The sequence below is a fragment of the Engraulis encrasicolus genome, chromosome 13, assembly GCF_034702125.1.
Source record: "Engraulis encrasicolus isolate BLACKSEA-1 chromosome 13, IST_EnEncr_1.0, whole genome shotgun sequence".
In the NCBI taxonomy this organism is placed as follows: domain Eukaryota; kingdom Metazoa; phylum Chordata; class Actinopteri; order Clupeiformes; family Engraulidae; genus Engraulis; species Engraulis encrasicolus.
Genome location: NC_085869.1, coordinates 16,547,964 through 16,563,126, shown reverse-complemented (window position 1 = coordinate 16,563,126; position 15,163 = coordinate 16,547,964). Strand labels below are relative to the sequence as shown.

Here is a 15,163-nt window from a genome sequence, read left to right as displayed (position 1 = left end):
AACATGGAGATACTTGTTTTGTGTGAGGACAGGCTGGCACTTGCCAGGGCAATCTTCAAATTATACTAGTTCACAGCATACTTGTTGACTAATAATTAAAAGTATGAAGGGCACAAAAAAAGATTATTAAAACGTGCTGTGGCTCGCAGTAATACGTTATACGCCAGTGAGTGAGTGAGTGAGAGCAGATTTTTTCGGTCTGGCCGCCTGCTTCTAAATATAATCCAGACCTCCCAGCCAGTGACATGTCCACAGGTGATTTTAATAAGACTACACTGCGTTGCCCCCATGCCACATTTGTTGTGTTCTCCGTTTTCAAGGCAGTCACTTAGTATCACATTGAAATAAAATCAAAGAACTCTTTAACACACTTTGAAGAGCAGAGAAAATTGCAAGCATTTTCTTTTCTTTTTTTGTTTTCTTTTTTTGCCTCAGAGCAAATTGAATTTGCTGTTGTTGGAGTTGTTAAAGCCATACTTTTATTGACTACCAGGAATATTGGTTCAATGTTTTTAAAAAACAACCCCTCAAAATGTGCAGACATACAAAAGTGTTGTGATTAAGTACATTATTTTCCCTTGCACTTTTATAAAACAAATATCTGTGTTTGTTTTCCATATACAAAGATAAGGCAAGGCAAGGCAAGTTTATTTATATAGCGCATTTCATACACAGGTGCAACTCAATGTGCTTCACAAAGTTAACAAATGTAAATGAAAGGAAACAGGGAAGAAAGAAGGAAATGAATTAGAGTCAAAAAGCATTTAAAAACATTAAGATAAAACACAAGGTAAAAATAATAATAAAATAAAATAAAATAAAACAAATTAAATAAAGAATAAAAATAATAAGAATAAGTAATTTAAGCTAGGGGAAAGCATCTGAGAACAGCTTTGTCTTGAGTCTAGATTTAAAGCTATCAATAGTGGGTGCATTTTTTATGTCATCTGGAAGCTGGTTCCAAAGCTTTGAAGCATAGAAGCTAAAGGCTGCCTCTCCACACTTTGTTTTGACTTTTGGAATCACCAGCAAATTCTTCTCCGTTGACCTTAGTGACCTAGTTGGTGCATACAGCTGAAACATATCCAGTAGATATGTGGGTCCCATTCCATTTAGTGATTTAAACACAAGTAGCATAGCCTTAAAATCAATTCTGTAGCTTACTGGGAGCCAATGCAGCGATCTTAAAATTGGAGTAATGTGGTCGAACTTCCTTGTCTTTGTAAGAACCCTTGCAGCTGCGTTTTGTACAAGTTGAAGCTGTTTAATGGTTTTTATTGGGGAGGCCAGTAAAAAGACTGTTACAGTAATCAACTTTACTAGAAATAAAGGCATGTATTAGCTTCTCCAGATCATGTTTAGACATCAGGCCCCTAAATTTAGAGACGTTTTTTATGTGATAAAATGCAGACTTAGTAATAGCTTTCATGTGACTGTTGAAGTTTAGGTCACTGTCAATGAGGACCCCAAGATTTTTAACTGTTTCCCTTGCTTTCAGTCCCTTCGTTTCAAGGATAGTAGCAATCTTTTGTCTCTCCTCTCTTTTCCCAAATATAATTACTTCAGTTTTATCTGTGTTCAGCTGGAGGAAATTGTGAGACATCCATTTGTTAATTTGGTCCATGCAATGATAGAGTGATTCAAGGGGGGTATAGTCATTTGGGGACATAGATAAGTAGAGCTGGGTATCATCCGCATAGCTATGGTAATTTATGGAGTTATTCTCGATAATGTGTCCCAGTGGCAACATATACAGATTGAACAGTAGTGGTCCCAGAATGGAGCCCTGGGGGACCCCACAATCCAGAGACATTGGTGATGAAGTATGTCTTCCAATGGCGACAAAAAAACTTCTTTGTTGTAAGTACGATTTTAACCAGTCGATCACTATGCCCGTAAAGCCAACCCAGTGTTCCAGTCTATGTAGTAGTATAGAATGATTAACTGTATCGAAAGCAGCACTCAAATCAAGAAGTACCAAGACGGATGATTTGCCAGCATCAGAATTCAATCTTATGTCATTCATAACTTTAATAAGAGCTGTTTCAGTGCTGTGGTAGGCACGGAAACCTGATTGAAACTTATCAAAATAGCTATTAGACATTAGAAAAGCAGTTAATTGGTTAAAAACAATTTAGAAGGAATTAGATAGAAGGAATTGTATTTGTCACGTATAGAAATGAAGTACAACAGCAGTGAAATGTGCATTGTTGGCATGTGCATGTGTATTGGTTGGACTTTAATAACTTCACATTTTCCTAGTGGCCATTTTTATTTTTTAAATAAATGAACATAATTCACCACACCCTCTGCTTCACACAGCTTTAAGCAGCTAGTGACAGTTACTGACAGACAGTGGGGAAAATTCACCGTACAGTTTGATCTCAGCTGAGATTAATTGCTAATAATGACTGCCCTGTGGATAGTGGCGGGGCCTACAAAGACTTCACCTTTTAGAACAGCTTAATGTCAGATGCCTGCCAAATTAGCTGTCAAACTGCGGAAACAGTAGTACTGTGCAACACGCTGGCTGTATTTTTTATGGATAGCCCACACAACACAGAAACAATAACTTAAAATAATACATGTAAAGCAATAACTAAAGCAAAATGTTCTTTTTGTATAGCTGCAGTCCTCTCCTGACTTTGCCGTCAGTGTCAGCTGTAGTAAGAGGAGTTTAAAGTAATTTAAAAAGCTATTTTCTTCAACTCTCCACAAAGTTAGTTCCAGAAAGAAAGAGATGGTATGCCCTGGAGGTAGTACACAAATGCATATGTCTACATGCATGAACTACATGCACACAATCCCACAGATGCACAAGCTGTATAAACCAGCACAATCAAAATACAATATTATGATGTGATATTTTAACTGAGGGTTTTTATATTGATAAGTGGTGGCTAACAGTTGTTTTTAGTGAAATGTCTCCAGAATAGTGCAGCAGTTGCAGAATTCCAGACAATTTCAAACAAAACGTGTCCTTGGTGAGTGAATGACTAAAACTCCTTTAGTCTGTCTTTCACCTCTGCGGGCATTTCTTCCCTGACGTGGGTTATGAAGTGGCAAGTGACATTCAGCAGACTGCGGAGTAGTAGACCATGTTTGTCCTTCGCTTAAGCTGAGAACCCCATCCATAAAACTGTATTTGAAGAGTTCAGATGCAAAACCCCCTAAGTGCCTTTTCAGAAAATAATCTTAATTAATTTTTATTTAATACAAAGCTATCAAAATTGCATATTTTTAAATTTTATTTATGTAATATAACTATTTATATGTATTATCAAGTACATAAATATAAACCAAACCAACAACAGGGTTCTCTAAAAATATAGAAGTGCAGGTCTTCAGAAATGGAGTTAGGGGGGTTTTGCATCTGAACTCTTCATTTGCTGACTTTTAAGAGGAATAGCATGCAATGGACTTCAAGTGTCAACACCTACGCTCAAATAAAATAGGGTGCCCAAGTAAAATGCACAGCACAGCACAGCACAGCAGCAGCAAACATTTTGGTCAAAACAGACTGGCATGATTATGGCAGTAAAGCACTTAACTCGAGGAACATGCTGTGCCACGATAAAGATGTGAAACGACTTAGACCAAAACAAATTTAGTCAAACTGTACCTGTCACATCTGATTAAGTTGAGCCACACAAGCACTAGCGGCAATCATGTTTATTGCAGAAGTGGGGCATGACAAAGTCAGTAGGGGATGCCTTAATTCATGGCCAGGATAAAATGAAATTTAAAATTTATGGTCCTTAAATGTTAAAACCTAAAAATGACAAAAGAGAAGACGCATTCACAGATGTTTATATATTATTCTTTGCAAAACCATTGACTGAGATTTTACGATGCCTTATGCTAAGCGTTTGAAAGTTTCTTGTTAGCAGAGGGCCCGTAAAAAAACGCTGTGCTGTCCTGCCACAATAAACAGAGTCCCGAGCAGTGGAGACAGCCTGTTCTTATGGAGACACACTTTTCTATCTCATGCTTTATACAGCAATATTTTCCCAGGCTTCTCTTTTATTGTTTGCTCTGTTTTTCTTAGAGAATAAATATGAAACACCACATGAGCCAAGGACAAGTTTCAGTATTTTGCAACTTAAGCCCTGTTTTCAGATAGTTGGAAATTTAAACACATGCTTTCTGCTGATCCAATAATTGGTTACTTGTGGTAGCATTCTCACCTCTACAATGGCCTCATAGCACTGCACACTGCAACATATTTGGCTTACTCAAAGGTTAGGCCTAGTTAAAGACTAGGTGTACCCAGCCTGCCTCTCCCACCTGTCAACATGGATGAAGGAAGACCACCTGAACCCGTCCAAAAGAGCGCTCCTAGTGATCCCAGCCAAAGATTCAATCTGTTACAACATCAACCTTGATATGGGCTCTACCACTGTGTCCCCAATAGTACTCCAATAAAGTCACTCTACTCTACTTAAACCTGCTTAAAAACACTGACCCTGCCTGTCATGTGCACTGTGCACAAAATATGCTCCAAAATATCTTTCCCAGTAGGTGTTTTACCATTCATGGTAACTATGGATCTATTTTGCATCAAATACAAGTTAATGCAGTTGATAAAAACTACAGCAAAACCTGTTGGAAAGCATATTGCATCAATGTCAGCCTGCTTAACACTCTAACATAACTAATTCTACTCACCTTGTAGCCTTTAGTTTTTAGTCTCTTTCCTTAGTCTTAGTCTCTGAGGTCTTTCCTTAAGCCACTGCTATTAACATCTCTTATGTACCTAACATCTTTATGTACCTAATTTGCTTTTAACATCCTTTTAATCCTTTACTTATTTTTTCTTTATCACTGTGTTGGACATTGTTGCCAGTGTTGCAACTGTACACTGCGCCTAGATGTCTTGCTCATTATCCAATTTGCCTTGCTACCTTCCTATTATTTAATGTTGCTTCTATTACCGTGTGTTTGACAATGTTGTCAATGTTGCAACTGTACACTGAATCTTGAGGTCTTTGTTTACTTTTTGCTACTTTTTAATGCATTGTCCTCTTCTTTACTCTTTGTAGGACAATGCTATCAGTGTTGCAACTGTACACTGTGCCTTACCCTGTTCTTGTTAGGGCCCGAGCACCGTAGGGCGCGAGGCCCTATTGTTCTCCCTCGGATTATTATTATTATTAGGGGCCAAGCAGCGAAGCTGGCGAAGGCCCCTAGTGTTTTAGTTCCCTCATTGACTCCAGTCAAAATTCTTCTCCCTCTATAAGTCTATGGCAGCCCATAGAACTGTGCATAGGAAAGTTGTGAAAATAAGCACACATATCAGGGCCAGCCCCGCAGCGATTTATAGGTCCCCAGCCCCAACACTCTAGCGCCACCAGCAGGTCAAAGTTGCAGGTACATTTCTGCTTGTAACTTTTGAACCGCTGGTCCAATTTTCAAAAATGTGGTATCCCTGGAATCCTTGGCCCAGGACAAATCTGAGAACTAGTGATGATATTGTACCCTACGTGTATAGTTTTCCCGCAATTTTGAATTTTGTAAAATTCAATAAAAATGCTATTTTTCCCGCACTTTTTGATCAATTCGCCCAAAACTTGGTACATAGTATCTCTGGACTGAGCTACACATGGGGTCTCAAGGAATATTGGATATCCTTTGTCGTTTAGCCGTGACAGCCAATTAAAATTGTCGTAAAAGTGGCAAAACAGGAAGTGAGGTCATATCTCAGTAAACGTTTGTCGAATTAGGCTAGGATTCTTTACACACACAGAAGTCCATCCCATGACCCACCAAAAAAAAAAATCAAAACCCCAGCTCAAACTCTTTTATCTGTAGCGCCACCAGCAGGTCAAAATTTTAGTTACATTTTTGCCTGTATCTTTTGAACCGTACTCCCAATTTTCAAAATATTGGTACACAGGTCATCTTCACAATATGTTGCACCCAGATATGGATTTTCGTAACGATTGGAAAAACTATCAGCTCACAGCAGTCATTCAAAATTGTGGAAAGAATGGAGGGATTTTTCTCATCTCTCTGTCCCCTTTGCCAACGGCACCTGCGCACGTTCACTGACACCATTCTCAGCAGGGGGTCTCTGGACACACAAGAGACGAGAGCTTAGGTGTGTGCGTAGTTCTGCTATTGCTCTAGTGTCAACCAAAGCCCCACTGCCCAAGGCCCCTGCACATACCCCCACACCCCACACCCCACACCCCACACACACAGACAGAGGGAGAGGAGAGGGAGGGGGAGGGGGGAGAGGGAGAGAGAGGGGAGGGAGGGAGGGAGGGAGGGAGGGAGAGAGAGAGAGAGAGAGAGAGAGAGGACCATTGTTGTTCTCTCGGTTCCTCTGTCTCTCACACACTCACACACACACACACACACACCACACACACACACACACACACACACACACACACCCCACACACACACACACACACACACACACACACACACACACACACACACACACACACACACACACACACGTTACTTCTATGTACACCAATTCCTCAGACCAGTCTCTCAAAAGACTGGCCAACATTACATTGCAGCCTATAGGATTCTTATGTTTAGGATTTCAAAGACCATATCTATTTTCAGTAGGCTCCTGATTCTTTTCCATAATATTGTATGTCATATAAACAATTTTACTAAATAGAATGATCACAGAGGATTATAATTGCTGTCCAAAAAGCAAGCCTCTCAAGTATAGAAATTACTTGCTGATATTTTATAGACTAATTTGAGAGGGAATGGAAATGTGTTACTCAATATACAGTAAATCAAGGGCAGCACAGGCCCTGCCGTGGCCAATTGGTAGGGCACTCGTCTATCATGCGGCTGACCCGGGTTTGATTCCCAGCCCAGGTCCTTTGCCGACCCTCCCCGTCTCTCTCCCCATTTTCCCCTCCAAGGAATGCACCCCAACATTGGCGAGATTTGGGCCAAAGGGGGCGCTACAGTTCCTTCTGTTGCCGTGGCAACTTTGCCAAGTTTACTGCTTGGCCCCGCATTGCTGCTTGCAGCTATATTTTCTTCTTTTTGCTCGTTGTTCGGGTCCGCCATTTTGTCTGAGAAGAATTTGGTGGGACGCAATTTGGCAAGGTGGTCGGAAAAGGCGGCCGCTACTCAGACCCAGATTTAAGGGTCCTCACCCCCAACCCTCTAGCGCCACCAGCAGGCCAAAATTTCAGGAACATTTCTGCTTGTAACTTTTGAACCGCTGGGCCAATTTTCGAAAACTTGGTATCCCTGGAATCCTTGGGCCGAGATGAATCCAACGCACCCAATGACGTCATTTTCCGCCAGGATAGTTTTCCCGCCATTTTGAATTTTGTGAAAATCAATAAAAACGCTATTTTTCCCGCAATTTTTGACCAATTCGCCCGAAACTTGGTATATAGTATCTCTTGACTGAGCTACATATAGGGTCTCAAGGAATATTGGATATCTTATATCGTTTAGCCGTGAAAGCCAATCAAAAACGGCCTAAAAGTCACCTAAAACTAGCTAAACAGGAAGTGAAGTCATATCTGAGAACCCATTGTCACAATCTTCTGAAAATTGTCCCAGATATGTCCGTCAATACCATGACCCCACCACAAAATATTCAGGTTCGTTAACTCAAACTCTCTTGCGCCACCAGCAGGTCAAAGTTTTAACTACATTTCTAGCTATAACTTTTGAACCGCACGCTCAATTTTAAATCCAGGGGTAGCGTTGAAATCCTTGGGTCAATACGAATCCAACGAACCCTATGACATCATATCCGCCATTATAGAATGTCCGCCATTTTGGATTAAGTCGCCATACAGGAAGTGACGTCATATCTTGAGAACCCATATTCAGAACCATCTGTAAATTGTAACAGGCATCCTTCAACATCCCATGACCCCCCACAAGAAATATCAGGTCGCTAGCTCAAACACTCTAGCGCCACCAGCAGTTCAAAGTTCAAAGTCACCACCCAACAGCAGGCCAAAGATTTAGCTACATGTCTGCCTGTAACTTTTGAGCCGCATGCTCAATTTTAAATCTGGTGGTAGCGTTGAAATCCTTGGGCCAAGACGAATCCAACGAACCCCATGACATCATACCCGCATTTTCAGTATGTCCGCCATTTTGGATTTGGTGAAAATCAGTAAAGTGCTCCTAATCCTTCAAATTCGGTCTGATTTTCTCAAAACTTGATACATATGATTTCAGGAGCACTCTGAAGAGATTTGTAAAAGGGTTTTATTACATATTTTACGGTTTGGCCATGACAGCCAATCAAAATCCTCCTAACACCCCCAAACAGGAAGTGAAGTCATATCTCAGCAACCCATAGTAAGAATCTTTTGTGAATTGTCACACACATTGTCCCATGACTTCCCACAAGAACTTCCAGGTCCCCATTTCTGCTTGTAAAACTTACATGGCATGGTTGTTCAGTATGGTGCATTTACAAATCCAAAAATGTCAGACTCAATAGAACCCCCTTCAGAGACCTGTCCGAAGCTGGCATATATATGATTGCAGTGGCTACCAGGTGCCGTGCCACCATGTTTTAGGCAAATGAATTGCTATAAATGTGGAAATTAAAACATCTTCCATGCGTCTATATGATTGAAATGGTAACGCAAAGGGATACCAAGAGGGGAAGTGGACAAGACAGCAGTGCTACGTAAATGACGCCCTCACTCATCATACTTGTCAGAAAATGGTTACGCTTCATCCGTTTTTCACAGGTAGGGGTGTATTAGGGCAGGGCGATGTGCCATGCCCCCTGGGCCGTAGGTGCGAGGGCCCGCCAAGGCTGCTCGCAGCTTTAATTTAAATTGCTCCTTGTAAGTCGCTTTGAACAAAGGCGTCTGCTAAATACTAATGTAATGTAATGTAATGTAATGTAATGCAATGAGTCACAACACCTTTTTCTTACTTCTTATTTTTTTAATTTGAATTAAAAAAAACTTCAAACTGCAAATAAATCTAATGTACAAATTAGAAGAACAAAAAATCAGACATCACTTCTGTCTATCAGGTTCTGCCTAACTCCTATTGTGCTTGTGTTCTGTTGCAGGCATGCGCGTAGCCAAACCACCAGGCCCTGTATCTCCCAGCAGTACCACCAGCTTCCCATACACAAAGAAAGGTGAAGCTTTGCTGCATTATAGCATCTCAACTTTGTACCAAAATCTTTTTGTTGTATGTGTAAGTGTGTAATGTCTTGTGTGTAGTGTCTTCTGTATTTATCTATGTATGGATGCTACTGGACACCTTAATTTCCCCTGGGATCAATAAATGATACTCTACTCTATAAAAAATGTATCGAGTATATTGAGTGAATATACCTGCAGTGTCACATAAAATTTATTGACTTGCCTCTTGCTGTAGATCCCCAGGGTCACCTAGCAACAGCCCTCATCATCGCCATGTCGACCATCTTCATCATGGCCATTGCTATCGTACTCATCATCATGTTCTACATCCTCAAAGCCAAGCCCAGCGGACAAGGTACAACAACCTTTCAGCAGATTGATTCACTGTAAAACTCTCTTACATGATGGTATGCAATGTTAAACGGTTTTGAGAACTAATATAATAAGCATATGGGATGTGTGCATGTGCGTGTGCGTGTGCGTGTGCGTGTGCGTGTGCGTGTGCGTGTGCGTGTGCGTGTGTGTGTGTGGTGTGTGTGTCCACCTCCAGCCTGCTGTTCGGGCCAGATGGTGAAGACCGTGGAGGCCCAGACAAACAAACAGGAAGAAAAGAAGGAGGTTCAAGGTATGATTTTTTTAATATATATTTCTTGGACTGAAAGACGTCAAAGAATATAATTCAAAAGGGATTCAACAAGTGGGATAACCAGAGTCGAGTCTTGCCAGTTGAAGGAGCATAGCAAATGTTTTGCACTTCCCTGCTTTGGTGTTTTCTGACAGTTTTGTGGTCTACATACCTGTTGTGAAGCGAGCAAGCCTTCTTGGAATGTTTGGTTAACGTTTTACCTGTAGCTGTAGGCTATAGATGTTCAGACTCAATATAATGGACCCAGACTTTTTTTTTTTTTTTAAATGGCGCAAGGACCTGACAGTGACAGTTATTGTTTTATATAGTACAATCCAAACAACTTTTGATTATTATCAGTCTGGCCATTGCATAAGAGCAGAGATGTATCTAACATCTTATCATACGAAGTTGCACATGACGACACAAGTGTGTCTCACTGCTTTTCACATCTCATATGTCTATGGATAGAAGCTTGTTTTGATGAGACGTTACGTATGTATTTGGCATACAGCACATGTGCTAATGTGATGGCAGGGCCTTTACCATGCTGGAGGTCTGAGTGCCAGGCAGGCCCAACATTATATAATAGTTATCAGCTGCCTGTTTGCGAGGCAAGTTGGCAAGTGTATTAACATGTAGCGCTGCACAGCACAGGAATTCACTTTTCATCAGCTCTGAGACCCAACATCAATCATTTCTCCCACGCTTGTCAAACAGCATTAGTTATGCAGGGTCCCCCTTGTCAGCCCCGCAGGTTTAGCTCCAATTATAGAATGTGATGTAAACTCAATGTTCTCAAGTCCTTGCTTCCACCTGGACTGTTTCTCGAGATAAGTGACTCTTAGGTGTTTGGATATTGTCTGCCAGATTCAACAGGGGAGAAATTAAATACAGAAATCATCTGGCTGCAGCGGGAAATTAAAACGGCTTTTTAATGTTGGCTTTTGTTTAAAACACTTGTCTTAGGTGAGTTGTGATCGTGGCAGAATTACTTTAAATAATCATTTCACTACAGCAAAGGCAGTGTTAATAGCCTTACTGTTTTCAATCCATATATGTTCCTTGGTACATGTTGTCATTTTTGAAAGCGTTTAATTGAGGTTTGGCATAAGGATTCAGTTTGAAGACAACAGACTTGGTGGCTGCAGCTCATGGTGCAGATTCCTCCATTGAATTTCTATACTGTACGTTTAAACCATTTTAGCAGCCCAGACCAGGGGATTAAAACATGACATCTCATGACAATCTCCAGCGGTGGCAGGCTTGTGATGGGATTACAATCCTGAATTATAAGACTTGATTTTTACACCATTCCCTGAGTATTTATTGATCATAGCAGGTCTGGGTAATACCATTACAGGACAGGGTGGGTTAGTTAGTTGTGAGCATTGTAATGAGTAGATAAACATCTGTTGAGTTTAGTTGTTTAGTCTCATGGTAATCTTTCTTTTTCTTTTCTTTTTTCTTCTTGTCTTTTTTTCTTGTGCAGAAAATGTCGTCATATATTCAGAGAAGGATGAGTTTGACAAGCTGAAACCCACTCCTCCCAAGGCAGTGAAAAGGTAAGCACTTGATCACAAAACAACCACATTCCTCATTATTTAAAAGTTTATCCTTCAGTTACATTATTATTATTTAGTCAGATGTATATTACTAATAGGTAGACTTGGGTATGTGTTATTGTCTTTACTTCGGGGATACATCTAAAAGTGACAACAACAAAGAACATGCGCATTCGCGTTGAAACTTGACTGAGGGCCTCAAAGACATGATTTTTATCAGATTTTCTGCTCAGGATCTGCTGGTAATTAAGTCACCACAGGGCAAGTTCTAGCAGTTGAGCTGTAGCTGCTGGATCTCCTCTTTTCAAGGCGCTGGCTGGCAGTTCTGGAATGGTTTTGTGTATGTGTACCCTCCTCAATGAGCATGGCATGGAAAACCAAGTTCACTCGTAGGGTTTTTTTTTTTTTTTGGACTGGAAACATTATGTGGCTTTGGGAGGGATGAGGTAGTTGAGCACAAATGCGCCCTGAAGCCTGAAGGTTTCAAGGGGGGAGAGATGTTCATTTACACAAACATAATCGAGGAGGGAGTTATAATTATGAGACTTCTCAGCCAAACCACTGGGCGAAAAACAGCATTGCTTTTCAGCATGACAGTTCCTAGCCCTAAACCCTTCCTCTCTGTTCTCACCTGCCTGCCTACGAGGAGTTTGGGAAAGAGAGGTTCACACACTAGTGCCTCTTTGTCACCTATTTTCAGCCAGACAATGAGGGTTTATTCTGTAGACTACGCATGAGCACCGTTGAGCTTTCTCGAGGCCTAGCCACAATACGTAGACACATAGAATGAAGATGTATGCTATATGTTTTGTTTTGAAGAATACAATTAGATCAACAAGAAAAACAAACTAATCGGGAAGGACTTTCAAAGCATCCAGTAAACTCCAATTCAAACTCTTGAAATGAAGAAAACATTTGCATCATAGTCAACCGAGCATCGTAGTCAACCGAGCCAACTTGCCTCCATAAGTTACCTCAAGTTAGCTCAGTTGCGGCCATTCATTGACTACAAGATTACATTAACTACACAAATATGGGTCTATCTCCCTTCCTACGCACTCTCAACTACAGTGTAGTGGGGCACCCAGAGGCGGAACAAATGTACACGGGGCCTGACGGGCAAAACACTGATAGGGCCCCCCTCATACGACCTGCCAAAGTCAAAGTCATAATAGGGCCCACCACCACCAGTATGGGCCCAGGGGCAAATGCCCTGTTTGCCTCTCCTATAGCGCGGCCCCTGAGGGCACCAGTGTGATGGTGGTGGTTCCCCATCCCCCCCAGCTCAGTGGTGCGGTGAGGATAAATGGTGTGGCTAAGGCAGCACATGCCAGAGGATGTGCTAATTCAAAGTGGTGGTTGCCAAGTCAGTGCAGGGTATTGTATGTCTGAGAAACAATGACATTCTGTGAGCATCTCTCTGTGCGCCCTTTGTCAACAAGGTGCTTTTACCTGGAGCAGTCAGAGGGGGCAATTGTTCATCAGGCTGTGTAATATGCCTACAGTAAGAAAGGTGGTGGTGTGTGTGTGGTGGGTGTGTGGGGTTGAAAAAAAAAACACAAGATGCATTGGTAAGTGTCAAAGCATAACCCTCAGCTGTGTGTGAAACAGAAAAAATGACCTAATGTAGGTAGTGGAAGCTCTGGACTTGAAGAAATTGATCCTTAGCAACAGACGGGTATCTCCCGGTCCCAGCCAGGTCCCAATGTGTGTGTTCTGTGTGTGTGTTCCTCAGTGAAAACGACGCCTCGTCTGAGAACGAGCAGCTACTGAGTCGCAGCATAGACAGCGATGAGGAAGCGGCTCAGGAGAGACAGGGCGCCTCCGACCTTTGCCTGCTGTCGCTGGTGCACCTGACCAGAGAGAAAGCCTGCTCCGCCAGCACCATCTGCAACAACAATAACAGCAACAAGGCCACTGGGGTAAGAACAGAGTTACATTACATCACATTAGACTTTTTACATTAAATTACACTTAGCTGACGCTTTGTTTTAATAGAAAGCAACTTACAGTTATTTTTTTGTAAGTACAGGGTATTGGTTACACTCCCTGGAGCAGCGTAGGGTTAGGTGCCTTGCTCAAGGGCACCTCAGCCATGGAGTGAGAAATGGAGTGGAGGGTGGGATACGAACCTGCAACCCTCTGATCTAAAGCCCATCTCCTTACCACTAGGCCACGGCTGCCCACTTTGCTGACGCTTTTCTATCCAAAGCAACTTACAGTTATTTACAGGGTGTTGGTTACAGTCCCTGGAGCAATGTGCCTTGCTCATGGACACTTCAGCCATGGTTATAGGTGTAGGGCCATGTAAGGGTGGGATTCGAACCTGCCACCCTGATCTAAATACCATCACCCACAAGTCATAGTCAAGTCATAGTCAGAGTCAAAGTGTACTTATTTGTCAAACATCTATGTAACATGCGTTAGCACAGAACATTTAAATTGCTTGAGACTGTATTGTAAACATACTGATACAGAATAATAAACATGATCATAAGAACATCAGGCAGTCATATCTAAAATGGCTTGACAAGCCACATCAAATGTAGCATTTCCTCTGATAATTTGACTTCCTTCCTTAAAAGCTTCAAAGCACATCAATCTGTTGTTTATTTTCTACTTGGCTTCTACGTCATCCATCATCATAGTGTGTTAACTGCCATAATATTCGTGTCCGTGGAGACAAGGTGGTAATGTTTCCTGATGTGGCTCTCTTGTTTATCACTGTGCCTACAGATTCAGAGTCGAAGAAAAAAAATCTTGGATCTCTACACAAAGGCCTGCAGTGTTGCTGAGGGTAAGCAGTTACGTAAGGGTTAACGTTCGGCGAGAAGGTCGCTACCGTGGAATAGCAGCACGACAGAGAGAATCTTTAGACCCCGACGCGGAGCGGAGGGGTCTTGTTCTCTCTGAAGTGCTGCTATTCCACAAAGCGACCGACTCGCCGAAAGTTAACCCGCTTATTATATGGATATACTTAAATGATTCACACATGCGGGGACATTTCTTTAGACCTATTTAATTAGGGCCCGAGCACCGGAGGGTGCGAGGCCCTATTGTTCTCCGATAAATTATTAGGGCCCGAGCACCGTAGGGCGCGAGGCCCTATTGTTCTCCGTTAAATTATTAGGGCCCGAGCACCGGAGGGTGCGAGGCCCTATTGTTCTCCGATAAATTATTATTATTATTATTTATCTTCTTTTTGCTCGTTGTTCGGGTCCGCCATTTTGTCTGAGAAGAATTTGGTGGGACGCAATTTGGCAAGGTGGTCGGAAAAGGCGGCCGCTACTCAGACCCAGATTTAAGGGTCCTCACCCCCAACCCTCTAGCGCCACCAGCAGGCCAAAATTTCAGGAACATTTCTGCTTGTAACTTTTGAACCGCTGGGCCAATTTTCGAAAACTTGGTATCCCTGGAATCCTTGGGCCGAGACGAATCCAACGCACCCAATGACGTCATTTTCCGCCTGGATAGTTTTCCCGCCATTTTGAATTTTGTGAAAATCAATGAAAACGCTATTTTTCCCGCAATTTTTGACCAATTCGCCCGTAACTTGGTATATAGTATCTCTTGACTGAGCTACATATAGGGTCTCAAGGAATATTGGATATCTTTTATCGTTTAGCCGTGACAGCCAATCAAAAAAGGCCTAAAAGTCGCCTAAAACTTGCCAAACAGGAAGTGAAGTCATATCTTGAGAACCCATTGTCACAATCTTCTGAAAATTGTCCCAGATATGTCCGTCAATACCATGACCCACCACAAAAAAATTCAGGTCGTTAACTCAAACGCTCTAGCACCACCAGCAGGTCAAAGTTTTAACTACATTTCTAGCTATAACTTTTGAACCG

The 15,163-nt window shown here is 41.9% G+C and overlaps 1 protein-coding gene across 1 annotated transcript in view; it reads left to right on the top strand.

Moving 5' to 3' along the window:
- Nucleotides 1-15,163, top strand: part of edar (ectodysplasin A receptor) — a 63,674-nt gene that overhangs the window by 27,471 nt on the left and 21,040 nt on the right. Inside the window, exons 6-11 of the mRNA XM_063213276.1 lie at nt 9,044-9,115; nt 9,358-9,477; nt 9,673-9,747; nt 11,240-11,312; nt 13,048-13,234; nt 14,049-14,109. Coding sequence (XP_063069346.1) covers nt 9,044-9,115; nt 9,358-9,477; nt 9,673-9,747; nt 11,240-11,312; nt 13,048-13,234; nt 14,049-14,109 — 588 coding nt within the window. The remainder of the gene's footprint in view (nt 1-9,043; nt 9,116-9,357; nt 9,478-9,672; nt 9,748-11,239; nt 11,313-13,047; nt 13,235-14,048; nt 14,110-15,163) is intronic.